Source organism: Benincasa hispida, chromosome 4 (assembly GCF_009727055.1).
Source record: "Benincasa hispida cultivar B227 chromosome 4, ASM972705v1, whole genome shotgun sequence".
In the NCBI taxonomy this organism is placed as follows: domain Eukaryota; kingdom Viridiplantae; phylum Streptophyta; class Magnoliopsida; order Cucurbitales; family Cucurbitaceae; genus Benincasa; species Benincasa hispida.
Genome location: NC_052352.1, coordinates 12303375 through 12323625, shown reverse-complemented (window position 1 = coordinate 12323625; position 20251 = coordinate 12303375). Strand labels below are relative to the sequence as shown.

At 36.0% G+C, this 20251-nt stretch overlaps 1 protein-coding gene across 1 annotated transcript; it reads left to right on the top strand.

The window, feature by feature from the left end:
- Positions 1-17668: 17668 nt before the first annotated feature.
- On the top strand, positions 17669-20176 carry LOC120076548. Its single transcript, XM_039030408.1, has 7 exons — positions 17669-17923; positions 18451-18537; positions 18651-18929; positions 19016-19177; positions 19300-19353; positions 19466-19612; positions 19710-20176. Exons 1-7 carry the CDS (start codon positions 17744-17746, stop codon positions 20088-20090), a joined length of 1290 nt encoding a protein of 429 aa, XP_038886336.1. The 5' UTR covers positions 17669-17743; the 3' UTR covers positions 20091-20176.
- The last annotated feature ends 75 nt before the right edge of the window (positions 20177-20251 follow it).

Here is a 20251-nt window from a genome sequence, read left to right as displayed (position 1 = left end):
TGAGGAAGTCAATTAAAGGAAAACGTCTTAAATAAGTATACAACTTAAAATTCAATAAAACTCGTCCTTCTCTCTTCAACGACTTCACAATGAAATATTTCACCATCACCTTTCTTGGCATCATCCCATCCTTAGTTGAATTCATTCTTACATTTAAAATGTAATAAACAAATAATGTCACAAAAAAGTTTAAAAAAAACTAGACCACGAAATAATGTTAATCCTTGAACATATACCTTAGTCACCACGCCATCTTCATCAGAATCGTCTGTATCTTCTAGAATAGTTGCTAAATGTGTAACCATTTCTTTTCTCGTGCTAGTACCTTACATTGTCAAATATTTGTAAAAAAAGAAAATATTTATTAATATATTAAATGATAGAAAGATGTAAAAAAAAATAAACAAACTAACCTGTCAAAACTTCAGTTGCAATCCAATTTTGAGCGCACATCAAAGCCTCTATCGTCTTTGGATGAAGTTTTTTACGATGTGGGCTTATAATCCTACCACAGGTACTAAAAACAGACTCTAATGCAACATTAGATAAAGGGATGACTAATATGTCTCTTGCAATTTCTTGTAAAATTGGATACTTGACACCATTTAATTTCCACCAACTCAAAATGTCAAAATTGGATGTTCGAGGTAAGATAGGTTCATCCAAATATGCATCAAATTGTTTCTTCTGATTCATATTATTGGAATTTGATACAAACAAGTCATAATCATTAAAATCATCAAATTCGATATCCTGTGAGGTTCCATCTAAATTTCTAGCGTGGTAATCATCACTTTCACCTTCATGCTTTAGCTGATATTCTATTTCCAAATCTGAACAAATTTTTTTAATCCTTTCCACTTCAAGAAAAAAACCATCTCCATAAATTCTAGGGAAGTAAATCTCAATCAACTTTAATTTATAACGTGGATCTAAAACTGCAGCTATGGCCATTACCCCATGAATTGTCTTCCAATACTTATCAAACTTTGATATCATATTTGAAGCCATGTCTCTGATCTCTTGAATGCCAGAATTAGTCCACTCAGAAATAGCCAATTTCAATTTACAAATTTTTAGGAAAAAAAGTTTAACGGTAGGATATTTGGATCCAGAAAATATTTCAGTCACGTGATGAAATATTTTCAGTTTCTCACATATCTCTTTTGCTAATACCCAATCTTGATCCAAAGGCAAACACTTGTACTTTGGTTCTCGTTGTTTTAATCGATAAAAAACCACTTTGTACTTTAATGTAGTGGCTAACATAAAATAGGTAGAATTCCACCTAGTACAATAATCAAGACTCAACATCTAACCATCATAAACATTCAACTGTCGAGCAATTTCATCAAATTTCTCTTTCTTTTTTTGTGTATGCACCCAAAAAGACACACTACTACGTACTCTTTCGATCCCATCTCCTATCATTGCCAACCCATCTTTCACAATCAAGTTCAGAATATGAGCACAACACCGCATATGAAATAAACTCCCATCCAATATTAAGTTTTCACCCAAACTATCAACAAGCATATTAACCATAGAGTCATTGGTACTACAATTATCTACAGTTACTGATGACAATTTTCGATCAATATTCCAATCTAACAGACATTCCATTATTTCTTCATGAAGTATCTCAGAAGTGTGTGGAGAAGGAACATATATAAACCTGATTATTTTGTTTTGCAAAACCCAATTATCATCAACAAAATGAGTAGTGACGGCCATATAACCTTTTGTTTGGTGATTGAAAGTCCACATGTCCGTTGTCAAGGCAATCTTTCCTTTGATCTCATTTAACAATGCCATGGTTTTCAACTTTTTAGTCTCATAAATTTTCAAAATCTCCTTCTTTATTGTGTTTCTTGACACCATTTTAAATAATGGTTGGATGACATTACAGAATTCCCTAAAACCTTCATGCTCAACTATTGAGAGAGGATATTCATGTCTTATTATCATCCTAGCTAATGCTTTTTTTGCAGCTTCCTGATTGAAGTTATATAAGCTCAATGTATTGTTCTTCTCTCTATTAGCATTTAATAGGGATTGTCGTATGTCCTTTTGTCCTTTATATGTGCATATCTTAATATGATCATACAAATGTTTGGTTCCATTTTTACTTTCATCCCCTAATTTTCGTTTTTAGTAATTACAAATCGCCTTGTCTACTCCATCTATTTTTTGTTTCTTAAAATGGTTCCAAACAGCTGATGTCAATCTCTTCTTTAAAGATCCCTTCTCAATATCCTCATCAAGAACAAAACAATTATCAACATTCAAATTATCATCATTTGATAAGCATGGAGTTAAATTTGGGGTTGAATCTGAGGTTGGATCTGGAATTGGATTTGAAGAATCTTTATTTGTAGAAGGTGATGACGACATTGTTTTCAACCTACCAAAAATTTAATTTAAATTTTAAAAACTCCTCTTCAGACTTGGACTTCATTTTTAAAGTATTTAAACATATTCAAAGAATTCAACGGTTCAACCCTAAAATTGAAAGCATTCAAATTTCAAACATACACAAACATATTTCTCAGAACAATCAAATAGGTATAAAAAACAAAGACTCATTATCAAACAGCCAAACACAGAAGTTAGATCTTCACCTGAAACGCCGCCGAACAGACTTCTCAACTGAGGCAGACTTCAACGGAGGATGGAATGGAGAGGGCCCGTTTTATGGAGTGGAGTGGGATGAGCGAGAGGGGAGGGATGAGCGAGAGTGAAAGGGGAGGAATGAGCGAGAGCGAGAGAAATTTGGGCGAGAGCCGAGAGGGGAGGGATGAGGCTATGAGCGAGAGCGAGAGAGGAGGGATTTGGGCGAGACTAAGAGAGGGGGGATTTGGGGCCTTGGGCGAGAGGGGACTAGGGAGGGAATCAGGATGCAGAGAGCGAAAGGTCGGCAGCCGGCATCGACAGGCAGAGAGCGAAGACTGCGAGAGGGTCGGTACGGCAGGTAGTCGGCTGAACGGCAAACACTGACCTGAGGCAGTAGGTGTAGAGGCAGTAGTCGACACTGACAGAGGTTAGAGAGGGAGGGGAGAGAGGGATGGATTTAGGGAGTAATTTTAGGGATTTAGGGATTTGGCTTTTGAGTTTTGGGCTTTATCATTTTTGGGTCTTTTTATATATAAGCTTATAAATTTCTAAAATATATATATATATATATTTTATAAAAATATATATAAATTCGGGGTCGAGGATTAATCGAGGTCGATGCGGGATACTGTCCCCGTCCCCGCCCCGTCCTCGGATGGGGCACCGAATAAATTCTTCGGTTTGACCCCATCCCCGGTCAAACCAGGGAATCCCCGACCCGAACGGCGCAGGTTCGGGGATCCGCCCCGTCAGGTTTTTTTGCCAACCATAATAAAGGAAGGAAACCTTATCATGTTGACGCTACAAGTTTGGCCCGCTTTGTAGATGTTACAAGTGTTTTAAAGTATTACAAATGGTCTGATCCTGACCATTCATGTATTAGATATGCGAGCGGGGATGCTCTATACAAAAGAGTTTGTATAAGACCAGACCACAAAATGTTTAGTATCATTATATAATGTTGTTCATGACAGAGACTTTCATTTCACTAGGATGACCAACATGACCTTAATCTTGAGTGAGTTGGAAACTCCTGCCTATGAGGGAAATCCTTTGATTTGTATGGGTGCGAGTGGCTAGATCGCCGACTCAAACCTACCACTTCGGGGATTCATCTGATTGGGGAGCTGGGAACTCAGCTACACAAGACGGAATTCCCTTCTTCCCTGATTTAGGGGTAAGTAGATAAATTGTTCCTTTAAGGGCTGGCTCCGGGACTTGAACAATGTTGCGCCACACCTTCTCTTGGCTTGAGAAGGATTTACTCATAGTAGGACTCTGATGTATTGTTCATTAGAGGAATTAGGGGTACTTAAGGAGTTAGATGTAATTACAGGGGCAAAACGATAAATTGGCCCGACTGTACTGACGAGCAATTTATGAAGGGTCATCACACTGTTGATTGATTATATCCAATGGACATGGAAATATATCTATAATGTGAAGAGTGCAGCTGTCGGTCTTTTGTGGAATGTCCGACAGTTAAGAATGGTGAATATTGTGATTAAAGAGTTTAGTCAGTTATTCATGTACCGTTGGAGCTTCAAGCTTTAGGTCCATAAAGTCCCCTCGGTAGCTCAATAGATTCATGTTGAGAATCAGTTTTTGGGTTAGTTTGTAGTGTTTAAATTAACAAGAGGAAATTTGATTATATATGATATAATTAAATTGTGTCAACTATATGAGATATAATTGACTTAATGTATTAGATATATTAATTGGAGGAATTATTATTAAATGCTATAAGGGAGAAAAAGAACTATGATTTATATATTGCATGAGATGTGATATTAAAACTATAGGTTATGAATATATTGATTATATTTGTAATTAAATCAATTATGGGATAATTGGTTACGGTTTTTTCTCCCATAACCAATTAGTGGGAAGTTGTGATAAGTTATAGTAACTGATAGATAAAATGAAAATTGTTTTCATTTTTAAATAATGCGATCATTAAGCGATTGAGAATCGTACAATCAAAAGCATTAGCTATACGATAGCTTAAGAGCATACACGATTGTGTAAGAGTTTTCTATACAATAGTCATTTATCTTCTAAACGATCAAGTACATTGTCTATATGATAGACTAAAACCATCTCCCACTTACTTGATCGTCTACACGATTTGGAAAGTTCCTCCTACCCTCTACCAAATCCTACAGAGCCTACAACTTCTGGATTCTCACACCGAGGATACCAAGGTAGCTTCTGGTGGTGTCTTCTTACTATTCGAGGGACCAATGGAGATTTGTTCTTGTTTGAGGAGATTGATGTTTGAGTGTAGATTCATTCGTGTTGGTGAACGATCGTGCAGTGAGTTCGAGGGAACGAGAAGAATAGTTCTTCAAGGGTAAGTTCACTTGAACCTTAGAATTTCCTTTTTGTGGCATGTTGTAATTTAGAGTTTTGCAAAACTATTACTATTTGATTGTAGATGTGTATGTTTTGTCACAACGGGGTTTGGAACGATCTCGCTTCTGCTCACGGGTCTCTTTGTTAAGAGTTCCTTCAGATGTTATAAGTGTTGTAAAGTGCTACAAATGGTCTGATCCTGACAATTCATGTATTAGACATGGGAGCGGGGATGCTCTATATAAAGGAGTTTATATAAGACCGGACCACAAAATGTTTAGTCTTGTTATATAATGCAGTTCATGACAGAGACTTTCATTTCACTAGGATGACCATAGGTAACATGATCTTAATTCTGAGTGAGTTAGGAACTCTTGCCTATGAAGGCGGTCCTTTGATCTGTGTTAGACCTGTCTCTTATACACATCTAGATGTGTATAAGAGACAGCTTTATATAACGCCATTGATGACAGAGACTTTCATTTCACTAGGATGACCATAGGTAACATGATCTTAATTCTGAGTGAGTTAGGAACTCTTGCCTATGAAGGCGGTCCTTTGATTTGCATGGGTGCAAGTGGCCAGATCGCCGACTCAAATCTACCACTTTGAGGATTCGTCTGATTGGGTAGCTGGGAACTCAGCTACACAAGATGAATTCACTCCTTCCCCGAAATAGGGGTAAGTAGATAAATTTCTCCCTTAAAGGCTTCGGGGCTTGAACAATGTGGCGCCACACCTTCTCTTAGCCCGAGGAGTGTTAAATCATAGTAGGACTATGATGTATTGTTCATTAAAGAAATCAGTGGTACTTAAGGAGTTAGATGTAACTACAGGGGCAAAACGGTAAATTGGTCCAACTATACTTACGAGTAATTTGTGAAGGGTCATCGTATTGCTGATTAGTTATATCCAATGGACACAGAAATATATCTATAGTGTGAAGAGTGCAGTTGTTGATCTTTAGTGAAATGCCCGACAGTTAACGAATGATGGATATCATGATTAAAGAGTTTAGTCAGTTATTCACATACCGTTGGAGCTTCAAGCTATAGGTCCATAAGGTTCTTTTGTAGCTCAAGGGATTCATTTTGAGAATCAGTTTTTGGGATAATTTGAAGTGTTCAAATTAACAAGAGGGAAATTGCTTATATATGATATAATTAAATTAATTAAATTATATCTGATATAATTGATTTTGATGTATTAGTTACATTATTTGGAGAAATTAATATAAATAAGATTTATATTAAATGCCATATAGGAGAAAAAGAACTATGGTTTATATATTGCATGAGATGTGATATTAAAACTATAGGTTATAAATATAATACTTATTTATAATTAAATCAATTATGAGATGATTGGTTTCGATTTTTTCTCCTAATAACCGACTTAGTAGGAAGTTGTAATCAGTTATGGTAACTGATAGATAAAATGAAAATCGTTTTCATTTCGTAATAATCGAATGCTCATAAAAAAAAAAGTGATGATGGGCAAAAATGTACGTCATTATAAGCCTTTTATTTAGAATTATAAAGGCTGTTAAGTAGAATATGCGACGATTATACTAAGGAATCATGAGAAAACAAGCTTGCGTCAATCGGGATTAAGAATCTCGGCTAACCCACTTTTATGCGTTATTATGCGTTCAATTGTTTATTTTTGTAGCAAACGCAGAAATCAGTCGATGTGCGGAAGCTAGGCTATCGTGAAGACGAACGCATGCGATGATCCCATGCGTCAGTCGTATGGGTGTTGCGGCTATCGAGCGAATGTGGTCATCGAAGGGAGATTGCAGCTACAGAATAATAACCATAATAGAAGGGCGATCACAAGGTTGGTGGAATGCAAGCATGAACACATACATGGGATCATAAAAAAGATGATGTTGACATTACACCTACCACGCCGCGAGTGGCAGAGATTCAGAAAAGAACCATCACGCCGCGAGTATCAGATTCAGAGTAGGTCCATTAATGCAGTCAGCGATGAATAATGAAGTTGTGCTCTAAGACTTCTATTTATAGAGATTCAGAGCAGGTACATTTTTGCCCGTCATCGAAGGAAGTCTTCTGTCTGAAGGTGGTCCAGGTTTCTGCCTTAGGGCAGATCCTTGTGATCCAGACCAAAGCGTGAAAAGCTAGTCTTGAGAATTCTTCATCCCCTCAACCATTTCGAGTGACGATCGGAGCCTCCGCCGAAGCTAGATCTCGAGAGAGACTACTCCACCACCCATCCATGGCACCACTGGCAGCCTTGACACACATCTGATGGAAGCAAGATATTGCTTCCATCTGGCCCTCTATTTCTCTTCTATCTTTGTATTGTATTACATTGTGGCTTAAGGGATTAATACATTTTGTTATCAATGCATTTCTATATTTTCCTTCGATTCCATCTCCATCTTCATTTACTTATCATCCTTTACTTTTATTACATCACTAAGTAAGACTGCTAGAGTATCGTAATCATGCGACATAGACATATGAAGCATGTAGCAAATCATCGAGAGGTGTACGTTGCGTGAATGTTGTGAGAAAATCCTATTTTCTTAGTGTGAAGTTATAGCAATGCTTGTCTATAAGCGGACACAATGCTTGTCTATGAGTAGAATCAATAGCAACCAACTGCCCGGGAGGGTAAGTAGTTGATCGCATTAAACAACGTAAGCAAGTGTTCACTAGAGATAGGAATAATCTTACGTCAACCATGTTTTATTTGATTACCTTGTTTTATGAGCTCTTCATTCATAATTTAGGCGTACTTGGGAGAGTAGTCTAAAAACAAAATCTAGACTCGGGAGAGCAGATTAGATCGCATAAGTAAGAATGGGGACCTAGGAATAAGCTTCGTTTGCTATTACACAACGTATGCACCCTTTAAGTAGGATATGGTGGTATGCGGTCATCTTTCTTATGTGTGAGAGCACGTGAGCGGGAATAGAGACTTAGAAATAAGGCCTTTCGACACTTTCACATATACATCGCATGCGTCTTCGTTAAGTGTGATCGCATAGCTTGCGTTGGCTGGGGTTACCCTTGTGGTCAAGCTTAGTGTTGCGGTGAAGACATCCTCGCCATTTATCTATTTCCATGCATTTTACTACGCGTAAACAGTTGCGTGTCTCCATCTCTCACAGTCATACTTCCACTGCTTAATCTGTTAGTTAGGAGTAGGAGTAGTGCATAGCCCATAACCCTCAACATTCTTTTATTCTTCGCCGCAAACACATCACTTCATGACATTTAGCTACAAGTCCCTGAGTTTGACCTCAGATCACCCGAGAAACTTGCGATTTCGTTATACTTGGCGAGAGAGCAAGAAAACTTGTGATAGAACGCATGGTCATTGCATACGAGATTAACGCATATTTTCCATTCCAACGCATGACCACCGATGCATGAGAACAAACGTATAGCCTAAGACATGCACCATATATGCTTCTAAATTTTTATCACCAAAAAGCTATACGATAGTTTTGAGAGAGTAAACGATTGAGTAAAGAGTATACTATACGATAGTTGCTTACTGCTACCCGATCGAGTACCTAAGTCTACACGATCGTTCAATACCTCCTTCCCTCTACCAAATCTATACAGAGCCTACAACTCCTGTCACACCGAGAACACCATGGTAGCCTCGTGGTAATGTCTACTTGCTATTCGAGGGTCGAGGGTTGAGTTTCACTTGTTGCTATTCGAGGATTTTTTAGAGGTGTTGCGTTCGTGTTGTTGGGCGCCTTGCTGGTGTTGATCGAGGGAATACTCAAAGAAAAGTTCTTCAAAGGTTTGATTCACCCAATCCCTTTGTTTTTAGTCCTTGAAGCATGCTGTAATTTACTTGGTGCATAACTGTTCTGTGTTAGATTGTAAATGTTGATGTTCTGTCACAATGGGATTTGGAACGATCTGCTTCTGCTCATTGGTTCTCTTTGTAAGAGATCCTTCAGTAGGGAGGGAGCTAATGTTGATCCTTCTATATATTCGTACCTGCGGAGTATTGATAGCTCAATATCTATGTTGGAAGGTCGTGTATAGAACCTTGTGAGAGACATGAGAGACATGAAAGTATAACTATCAGCCATTATGTCTCTAATACAGTCTATGAAGGTTTCTATGGTGTTTGAGGCGACAAGGTCACCCACTCCACAGATAGGCCATGATGCCACAAGGTCATCCACCATTCCTCTATCTCGGTTACACATCCCACGTCTACTTATGTCACCCATCCCACCCCTACCTCGATCACCCATCCAACCTCTACCTAGGTCACCCATCCCACCACTACCTCAGTCACCTACCTCACCTTTTCCTTCGGATACTACCACCTCACGTGCTTAACTTCCACTTTAGAATCCTGATACCACCACCTCACACATTCATCTTCCACCCAGAGAGCCCAATACCACAGCTTCACCTATTTCTCACCCAACCGTAGAGCTTGATACTAGAACCTCATCTACCTCGTTTCCACTTCTAGACCCTAATATCTCTATCTCATTTATTCTACTTCCACCTCCAGAGCGAGATACCGCTGCTTTATCCACTATCCTTCCACATTAAAATATTGATTCAAGTAGAGAGGATATTGAACCTCCACATTCTGAGATACAATGTTTGTTGGAGCTGACCCCTATTGTATAGTCTGACACCACACATCTCGATCCACTGGTATGATCCTTATGTGATTGGAAAAGCTCCTTGTTCATATTTGTTATTTGATATGTTAACTCTTTTATTATATTTATGTAGGTTGCAGTCGAAAGTTAAAAAATCACTCGTAAGAGGAAAAGTGTTGATAAGAACACACCTCCGACCCCACCAAATAAGAAAATAACGAAACAGAAGGAAAGTAGGGTACAACTTTCTTTGGACAAACCAACAATTAAGTACCCTCTCCTCGGAATAAACACTATTTAGAGCGACGATCCACTACAACTTAGCACATGAGATTCCATCTTTCGTCTTTACAGAAATGCTGAATTGGATTGCTGATAAGAATACAGACCACAAGGTTCGAAGAAATGCATTTAGACCATTTTCCAAGTCATTTTTTCGAGAATTGACTGAACCAAGTTCATGGGTTGAGTACGACGTAAGTTTACTATCCTTGTATTTTTCTTCAGTTGAATACAATAAAATCCTCTATCCTAACTTATATCTTATTCTGGATGCAGACCATAAATATTTTTTTCGGTTCATAAAAGATAAATTTTACAGTCAACCAAACATGTGCCTAAACAAGTTCACCATCTTGCCAATTGGAATAACGGTAACTATTTACTATACTTGTGAATAGAACTATGTTGGTTGTTTATTTATGTGCTATTAATGTTGTATTCATTGTGTAGAGTCACCTTAATACTCGAGATGGAGTATATAAATAGATTAAGAACAAGTCAACACTGCACGTAACTATAGTATGGGGGAAGAAGACACACGTCATGGGTAAATTCGATGTCAAATTGGCAGATGTGGATTTCGTGTATACGACAACAAACATCAGTGAACATTAGATGTTGATTGCAGTGGACATTAATTGAGGCCGATTGTTCGTGTTTGATTCACTCTCGTCCAATACGCCAAAGAAGATGCTAGAGTCTTGGCTTGAGCCATTGACTTGCACTCTACCATCTTTCCTTCACTATCGTGATTTGAAATGTTCGAAGCTGGACCTAGATATATCCCATTGGAAAATATCCTAATGTACATATACGAACATACAGCACGGGTCCCTTGATTATGGCATATTTGCAATAAAACTTTAAACATTTAGTGACAGGTGGTGATCATTCTGTAATCACTCAGGAAAAAATGAATGACTATAGAATGCAGTTAGCATGTCAGTTGTGAGTGAACGCTCCATATTTTTTTATGTAGATAAAATCTCAGTGTAATTTTTTATGTATATAAAATCTCAGTATAATTTTACTAACACTCCGTATACAGATAACGAGACTTAGAGAGAGCGAGACTTAGAGAGGATTATTAGAGAGAGCGAGGCATTAACAGAATGAGTATAAAGAGATAGCACATGTTAAGCAACATTACTAGAGAGAGCGAGAATTAGCGAGAGCAAGACTCAGAGGGCGCGAGACATTAACAGAAAGAGTCATAATAAGATAGCGGTTGAAAAGTAACGTTACTAAAGAGAGGGAGAATTAGCGAGAGCGAGACATTAACAGAACGAGTCATAAAGAGATAGCATATGCTAAGTAACATTACTAGAAAGAGCGAGAAGTAACGAGAGCAAGACTCGGAGGGAGCGAAACATTAACAGGATGAGTCATAATGAGATAACAGATGAAAAGTAACGTTACTAGAGAGAATGAGAATTAGCGAGAGCGAGACTCAGAGGGAGAAAGACGTTAACAAAATGAGTCATAATGAGATAGCGGATGAAATGTGGCATACAATTTAAACAATTTGTTTGTACATAGAGCATACATTAAGGATGGAAAGTGGCACATACAATTTAAACACTTTAGACAGTGGACATTTATTTGTACATAGAGCATACATTGAGGAGGAAAAGTGGCACGTAGAAAATCAATCTTGACCAACATTTGAATCATATATACTATGTTCAGTATGACGCCGAGTCGTGAGCGATTCACTGCAGTTTTGTTGATTATGCTCATAATTCTCACACCTACCACATTTTACTTGTCTAAGATGTTCTCCGCTAGATGGTATTCTTTGTACTCTTCGTCGCCTAACCTATGTCATTCTTCTTGGAGGATTAATATTCTTTTCCACATATCCGAAGGTCTCTTCCATTCAGATGTGCGACCGAGTAGATTTACAGGCTCTGCTTAAGCAGCCATGAGGGAGTCAACGCTATAAAATCGATTGCAAAAACTTTGGATGGGGATATTTCGTTCATGGGCGGCCACAATTGCACGCGAACACGGGATAGAAAATGAGGAAAATTCCTTACACGTGCCCACCTTTCAAGACCGATATCCTTCAAATATTTTGTTACAGCACCATCTCGAAAACTATGAAGTTGGTCCTAGGGTGATTGGAACTTTGACATGCGGAATCGCTTGGCTACATCCTTGAACATCCTAACAATCGTACTGTTCTTAAAGTTTAAAATAATATTATTTTCTATGTGGTATGTGCACAATCCATGAAATGTCATGGGAAAAATTGGACGAATGGCATTGTCGATAGATACCGCCTGATCGGACATGAACACCAAATTAGGGGGTTCTCCAATGGCACACTTCAAATTCGACATAAATCATTTTCATGCTCAATCAGTTTCGTTATCCACTATGACATATGCTTATGGGTATCCTTAGTTATTACTGTCCATGGAAATGCCGACGAACATAGTCCCTTTGTATTTTCATTTCAAATATGACCAATCAACAATTATCATAGGTTGACAACTTGCAAAACCTCTAATATGAGGCCATAATGTCATAAACATATACTTGAAATGCCCATCATCTTGTAGTTCGATTTCAAACATTATACCTAGATTCTCCATTTTTATCACTTCCCCATAAGCATGTAAAACAACGTATGTCTCTTTTGGAGTACCCCTAGTGAGAGTATAGGCGGTTTTCCTTGTATGTCTAGCTTTGTCGTAACTTATATTTACACCATACTCTTTCCTCATATCCTCTTGGATGTGACGAGGTTTATAAACATGTCCTATGCCTGTAAAATTATCTTTGATTAGTTGACCAACTACTACAGTCGTTCCTTGTCTATGATCATGATTCGAAATTTCAATAGAACATGTGTGCGTCCACGTATACTTTGTGATCTCGAATATATTACATCTTGTTATTTGTACTGCACGAATGCTCCACTTACAACTTTCCCCAATACATTTGGCAATGAACAAAGACTTATTTGACTTCCTTACCTTATATTCAAAATTATTTTCTACGGACAGAGCAGATAATCTCATTTTCAGGTCATTTTTACTCAAAAAAAAAAAAAAAGTTGACCAACTTTAACATCTGCCCAGATGAAGAGGTACCAGATATAATCAACTCTTCTCTATGACATGAAGACCAAGATTTTAGAATCACTGAAGCCACTGTAGGTCCACACACCTCCGTAGGACCACAATCCATAGAATCCAATCCTGTTGATCTCTCATTACCAGCTATAAGAGGATCATGCTCTACTGAAGGATCACAATCCATAGAATTCGATCCTACTTATCTCTCATTACCTGCTATGAAAGAATCACGCTCTTCTAGAAGACCACAATCCATTGAATTCAATCCTGCTGATCTCTCATTATCAAGCACTAGTCGGTTACTCTGAGTTTCTCTTTCCAATTCCCATGGATTAGTACGGTCATTGTCTATTGATAATGTTGATGGTTGACTGTTCATAGACAATGGAATATAATCCTCTTATCGGTTGTTTGTCTACACCCGTATAATCATCATATCTCATATTCATATTTTCGTCATGGTTTGATTTTAGCATTACAAATAGTTGGACTCTAGAAAGATCTTCCCAGAAAAGAAGGATGTGAACATCACCATCATTCCGTATATACTGTGGAGGGGCTTCATAGTCACGCTTGTATTTATCTCTCATGATAACATCAAACTCTGAAGAACTTACATTTGTAACCCGTAAATGTTAGCTTTAAATTCTTCATACTTCAATGTAGTAGGCATAGTGATTCCTGTCAACTCACCTCTGTATTGAATGAGTAAACACTTTTCTGTCATCCTACAAAGCAAGAGAACATTTTTCATTAAGCTGTATAAGCAGATGAATATCAGTCCAATACAAAATTTCAATTTTTCTCTCGCTCTTTCATGCTCTCGCCGTTGCTCTAAACCCTTGGTAATAATCTCTCGCTCTCACTCTCACTCTCCCACTCCTTTCGTTATGTTATTTATATACCTTTTTATGATAAATCACACAGCTCCAATGAAACCACGTTCTAGAAAAATTCCGTTTCGTTCTGAAAAACCCCGTTCTAGAAAATCTTGTTCAATAAAAATCCATTCAACAAAACACCGTTGAAGTGAACCCTGTTCAACAAAAGTACAGTTGAAATGAAGTTTAAATTTCAAAGAATTCACTATTGTATGTTTAGGGTATTAACGATCTAAGGTTTCAGATAGATTATTTCGTGAAAATTGTCAAATCATCCATATACTGACAAGCAATCATATCACGAAGGAAGAGCGAGAGCGACAGGGAGAGAGAGCGAGAGCGTGAAAGAGCGAGACCATATCGTGAGAGAGCAATTCCTGTAATCTGGTATGGCGATGACGTCAGCAAATGGTCATTTGACTTTTTTTAAAAGAAGAGGTCATTTGGCATTTTGAGCCCAAATATTAGGCCATCCGTACACATTTCCCTAATTTCTTGTTGGCGTTTCTATGGAAATTGGTTATTAATAGTTTTGAATTTTTATGAACCATGAAAAATCAAAGAAGGAGCAGATGGAATTCGGTTGGTCCAATTGTCAAACATATCTTTTAAAGAAAGGTGAAATGTGAAAACCATGTTAGACCAAATGTACACCGTCTAATTGAAAACAAAATTTGGTGCGACCTCGGTGCTAAATTGTCTATTACGTAAATGGAAATGGAATCAACGAAAACTTTACTTAGGATGTGGTAAAATTTGGTCATTTTTTCTTAAACCCACGAGTGGTTCATTTCCAGCACAACCACAATTTAGAAACTTCCTTCATGCTTTTATATTGATATCCCTTCAACAATGTCAAATCTTTCAATGTGGAACAACTTAGCCCAAAATCATTTCCAAAAAAATTTTTTTTTTTTTTTAAATAGTGAGTAGACAAGTAGAAATTTTAGAAAATAGATAACAAAAAACGAAATCATTATCCAATAGAATTTAAATTTTTATCTAATCTTGACCCATGTTTATTTTAGAATCTTAAGTTTAATTATTTTAACCTTTTTAATCACGTAGGTTCTCAAGACGAGTATCAAGTGATTAAATATTATGTAGAAAAAGGAGAACGTGGATATAAATAATTCTAAGATTTTCATGTCTCTAAATAATCATTCGATATAAATTAGGGATGTTTTTACCATTTTTCTATCATACATTTAATAATTCAATACTGTCCATAAAACAAATATTTTTATAAACAATAGACCAAAATAGCATAAATCCATCAAAATGGGTTAAATGGAAGTTTTAATTGCATCATTGACCATTCACCGAAATATTGTTCAATCTCTAACATTAACCTAGGTCTAAAAAAATCTCTATCATTAATATTATTTACAAAATGCTAACCTAATATGTCTAGCAAATAAATTTCAGGTGAGTTGGTGGGGTTGAAATTTACATTTCCTTCCCAATTTAATTATATGTTATCAGTTAATCGAAAAGGTTCGGTCAATAATTAGGTCCCGTTTGATAACTATTTTGTTTTTTTTTTATTTTCGTTTTTGAAAATTAAATCTATGAACATTACTTCTACGTCCAAATTTCTTATTTTGTTAGCTACTTTTCAAGTCAAATTTTGAGGGGAAAAAGTGGCTTCCAAAAAGTTGTTTTTCTTAAAATTTGACTAAGAATTCAACTATTGTACTTTTGAAAGATGCAAATTATTGTAAAAAATGTTGATGAAATAAGCTTAATTAAAAAAAAAACAAAAACAAAAAAATCAAATGGTTATCAAACATGGCCTTAAAGTTTTTATTTTTTGAAAAATAGTAGATGTTAATATATGAAGGATCCATTTGGGATTTTATTAACTTTTAAAATGATTGTTGCCAACTTTATTTTAAAAAAAAATTAGTTGTCGCATGAACTAGATTAGTGTTTGATAAATTTCAATTTTTTTTTTTTTTTTTTTTAAAAAAAGCATGTAACAATATTCTGTAAGTTTAAAGTAGATTTGATCGGACTTAGCTATAAATATTAAGTTAAACCTATTATATAATAGGTATAAGTTGATATTTAATTATTTATAATTTGGTAGTCTAATTTACAAATTATATATTTATATTTAAAATTTGAGTTGTTTTCAAATATAGGAAAATGAACTAAAATATTTACAAATATAGCAAAATTCCACTATCTATCACGTTCTATCGTAAATAGACGGTGATATTTTGCTATTATTTGTAAATATTTCTAACAATTTTCTCATTTAAAAAATTAAAAAAAAAACATGTTTAATCAAAGTTTTAAAAACAATTTAGAGTCTTCTAAAATTGCTTTTACCCTCCAAAAGCAATCCCAATCGGAGGCAAAACCAAATATTGTATAAATATAATTTTCTCTTAGAATTCAATAAAGGGTGAAAGGATCAATACGGGTGTACTTCAATGGATGAAATTAGTGGTTAAAGTTTCCACTTTACATGTTCAATTAAGCAAAGAAATTTTTTTCAAAAGAAAAAAAAACTAAACAAACAAAAAGAAAAGTGAATATTTAAACATTTAACCATTGAAAAATATATTAGTATTTAATTATCAAACTAGGTTCACATCGACAAAATATATATAAATACGAGGAATCAATAGATACGGAGTAATTTTTTTTCCTTTGATAGTTATAAATCATCGACCTTTGAATAGTAATTGATGATTTGATATTTCATTCCACTATGTTGTTTCTTTTTCGTTGAAAAATTTGACAAAATTTTTAACAACGATCAGCCCTTAAACTCAACTGGTATCATTTCATTTTCAAATATAAAATGGTATAGGTAAAATTAAAAAGAGCAAAAGTAAAAATACCTTTAAGTAATAGTTACATGAGATTTTTCTCACCATATTATTTTAAAAAAGAATAATTATTTAGTCATTACTCTTAATTTGTCATTAATTATTAGAGAAAGATGGATCAATAGTGGCAGGTATAATTATAAATGGACAAATATTAAGTAAAAGTAATAAAAGTTACCAATATGCTTAAAGGAATTTACACCTTGAAAATTATGCCCAAAGGTTTATTCTTTTCTTAAAGTTTGTGGAGTTAAAAGTGAACATTTTGAGAAACAAATTGTATTAGGTACCAAAAAAAAAAGCATATGATTGCTTATAACTTAGGATTAATATACTCAGATTCATTGTCCACTTCATAAATATCCTTTGTCACTTTATTTGGGAAAAGAAGATGTTGGGTGTTGATTGAAGTTTTAACCGATAATCTTTTAAGTTCATCTGAAAGGTATATGACAAAACTTTTTCAGATTCCATTTTAGAAATTGAAATCTAAATGGGAAATGGATGACTAGAAGTTAAGTCATGCAAATTACCTAATTTAGGTAGAGATATCATGCTTAAAACATACCGAAAACAAATCTTCATGTTAGAGAATACTTATTGAAGTCACGTCATCTTTGTGTTAGAGAATACTTACCGTTGGTCAGATCAGATTATTGAAGCCACTTCAAAAGAATGGTCTTATAAGTTGTTAGTATTGATTTATTCTCTACACTGTGATTGGTCTGTCTGTATTTTAATATATGGAAATTACATTTAGGTTTTTGTTCGGTATAAATTGGCCTTACTAAATATACAGTACGATTTACACGGACTAAGCCAACACACCGAAAAATGCCAAGTCAAATTATTGAAGACGCCACGTCAGAGGAATAGTCCAACATTTGGTGTCAGAGCCCAAATGGTCATCCTCAACACTTCATTGCTATATAAGATTTCTAAACCACATTGGCAATGGTGTTATGTTTGAATGATTTCTAAGCAATCCAAAAGGCACAGCTTTTAGCCATTGGTTTGTGATTTAAGGCATCCAAAAACCCAAGTTAGTTGAGAGTTTTAAGGATGGGGAAGAGTTTTAGGAAGAGATTCTCTTGCAACAGTTTGATGTTTAAAATGTTGGTTGTGACATTGACAGTCATAGTTTGTGGAATTGTGGAGGGTGGTTCACTTACTAAACAGAAGAGTCTGAACGTTGAGAAGAAAATGAACTCTCTTAGAAAGCAAGCAACAAAAAGCATTCAGGTACCAATTTGAGTTTCTTATTCTTCTTCTTCTCATTTGCTCATTGAAGATTATTTTTAAGGTGCTATGAAAGCCAAAAAAAAAAAAAAAAAAAAAGTCTAGTATAGAGAAATCGATACAGAGATTTATACGACTCACTATGAGCGGGCATCTCTCTACGGGTAGAGGGAGAGAGCAATTTATTATTAGAAAGAAAATATCAGATTGATTCAGAGGAAGGGCTTATAGAGTTAAGAGTTTATACAGTACACTCGGACTCTAGGCCAAAATTATAAATGACGTAAATAGCATAAATACAAATACAAATATGAAGCGTCATCAAAAAGCTCTAGGAGTCCTTGTTTTAGTCCTTTACTCTGTTTTACAAATGGGAATGGTTTGAAAGAGCTTAAACTTAAAGAATATTTGAACATGTTAGTTTTTGCAGCATTTCTATATCACTGTTTTAACTTTCATAGAAGAACATTACAAGTTTTTCTGTGGGCACTAAACCTCTCTAGCTGCAATTTTCTTTCTGTTGCTCGTAGAGCAAAGATGGCGACATCATAGATTGCATTAACATCTACGACCAACCTGCTTTTGATCATCCTGCTCTGAGAAATCACACCATCCAGGTCTGATTTTTTTTTCTTCCATTATTGATTAGAGTACTGAAATTTTGTTTACAAGTTGAAGATGATGCTGTTTTTTATACTATTTTAAGCTATTTACTATTGGTTTGTTATAGATGGCACCAACTTATGATCCCACCATGGATGAACATTCAAAGAAAGCAACAGCAGAAAGGGAAGGGATGGAGGGAAAGGATTCCATGGTTGTGAAACAAACATGGAGGAAAAGTGGCAGTTGTCCTAAAGGAACAATACCAATTCGAAGGATCCAAAAACATCTCCTACGCAAAGCTGATTCGATGGAACACTACGGGAGAAAGAGACCGGCGTCTTCGCAAGAAATCGCTCAGCTTTCCAACAGCCGAAGTTCGCACTATCTACTAAAAAATCATTCGGTTTGACCAACAAACGTTTCTTTTCCTTTGAATTTCAAGTTTTTCTTACTCAGTCTTACCATCTACTTGACAATGGTGCAAGACAGAAGGCATGTCTGCTTGCTTTAGGAAACAACTACAATGGAGCCAAAGGAGACATTAAAGTATGCAACCCGAAGGTCGAATTCGATGATGAATACAGTACTTCCCAAGTTGCTCTATTAACTGGCCCTTACTACAATTACGAGGCCGTCGAATCCGGATGGGCAGTAAGCAGCACTTGACACCAAAGAACTCAACTTTTATCATGACTGCAGATTATACTCAGCAACATAGTTGCCTCTCATTTCAATTTGCACATTTTTAGATCATGATATCTTGAACCCTCCAGGTAAATCCAGGTGTTTACGGGGACCGACAGACTCGACTGTTCGTGTATTGGACTGTAAGTTAATACAGCCAACAGACTATCTCCTTTGCTTGAATGTCATCTGATAGAGAGGAATGTTAACTCTAAACAGAACTAACTGTAAATTGTTTTCTTTTGGTGGTATTAGGTTGATGCTTCCCACAAGACAGGCTGCTTTGATCTCACTTGCCCTGGTTTTGTTCAAACAAGCAATGAAATTGCTCTTGGTTCTGCTATTTATCCAATCTCAACTTCAACTGGGCTTCCATATGAAATAACTATGTTCCTTTTTAGAGTAAGAAATGATGCAGTTTCCTTTCCAGACCCATTTATACACTTCTTTTCCTTTATTATCTTCTTCTTCTTTCTTGCTTCCTTCATCTCTCTTTCAGGATTTAAAGACAAATAATTGGTGGGTACAATATGGTGAAAGCATTGACATAGGTTATTGGCCTTCTGAGTTATTCAATGCTCTAAAATATACTGCAGAAACAGTACAATGGGGAGGGGAAGTTTACAGCACAAAGTTAGGAGGACCTCCTCACACTAGAACAGGTATGGGCAATGGAAAGTTTCCTGACTACATTTCTGGTGATTCGGGTTGGGTAAAACGGATAAGAGTTCGAGATAACTCGATGGTTTTGAAGTTTCCTGATTGGGTTGAGCACTACTCTGATGAATATGATTGTTACGACATCGATTTTATTCGAGATTATTTAGATGATCCTGAACTATACTATGGAGGTCCAGGTAAAAATCCAAAGTGCCCCTAAGAGACTTTTACAAAACCAGGATGATTATCTTGTTTTCATTAAATTCCTTCATGTAATGAATAAATTCTTACTTGCAAATTGCAACAGTGTTGCCTTCCTCATCATAGGCATTAGGCAACTTCTCCTATATCCAGAAAGAAAGAACTTCCTTTCAAACACTT

What these genes read in the sequence shown, in the direction of transcription:
- LOC120076548 (XM_039030408.1), top strand. Translation starts at nt 17,744, where the DNA reads ATGGGGAAGAGTTTTAGGAAGAGATTCTCTTGCAACAGTTTGATGTTT. An exon ending in ATCTACTAAAAAATCATTCG is followed by an intron (nt 18,930 to 19,015) that starts GTTTGACCAACA and finishes GGTGCAAGACAG; the next exon opens with AAGGCATGTCTGCTTGCTTT. An exon ending in GACTGTTCGTGTATTGGACT is followed by an intron (nt 19,354 to 19,465) that starts GTAAGTTAATAC and finishes TGGTGGTATTAG; the next exon opens with GTTGATGCTTCCCACAAGAC.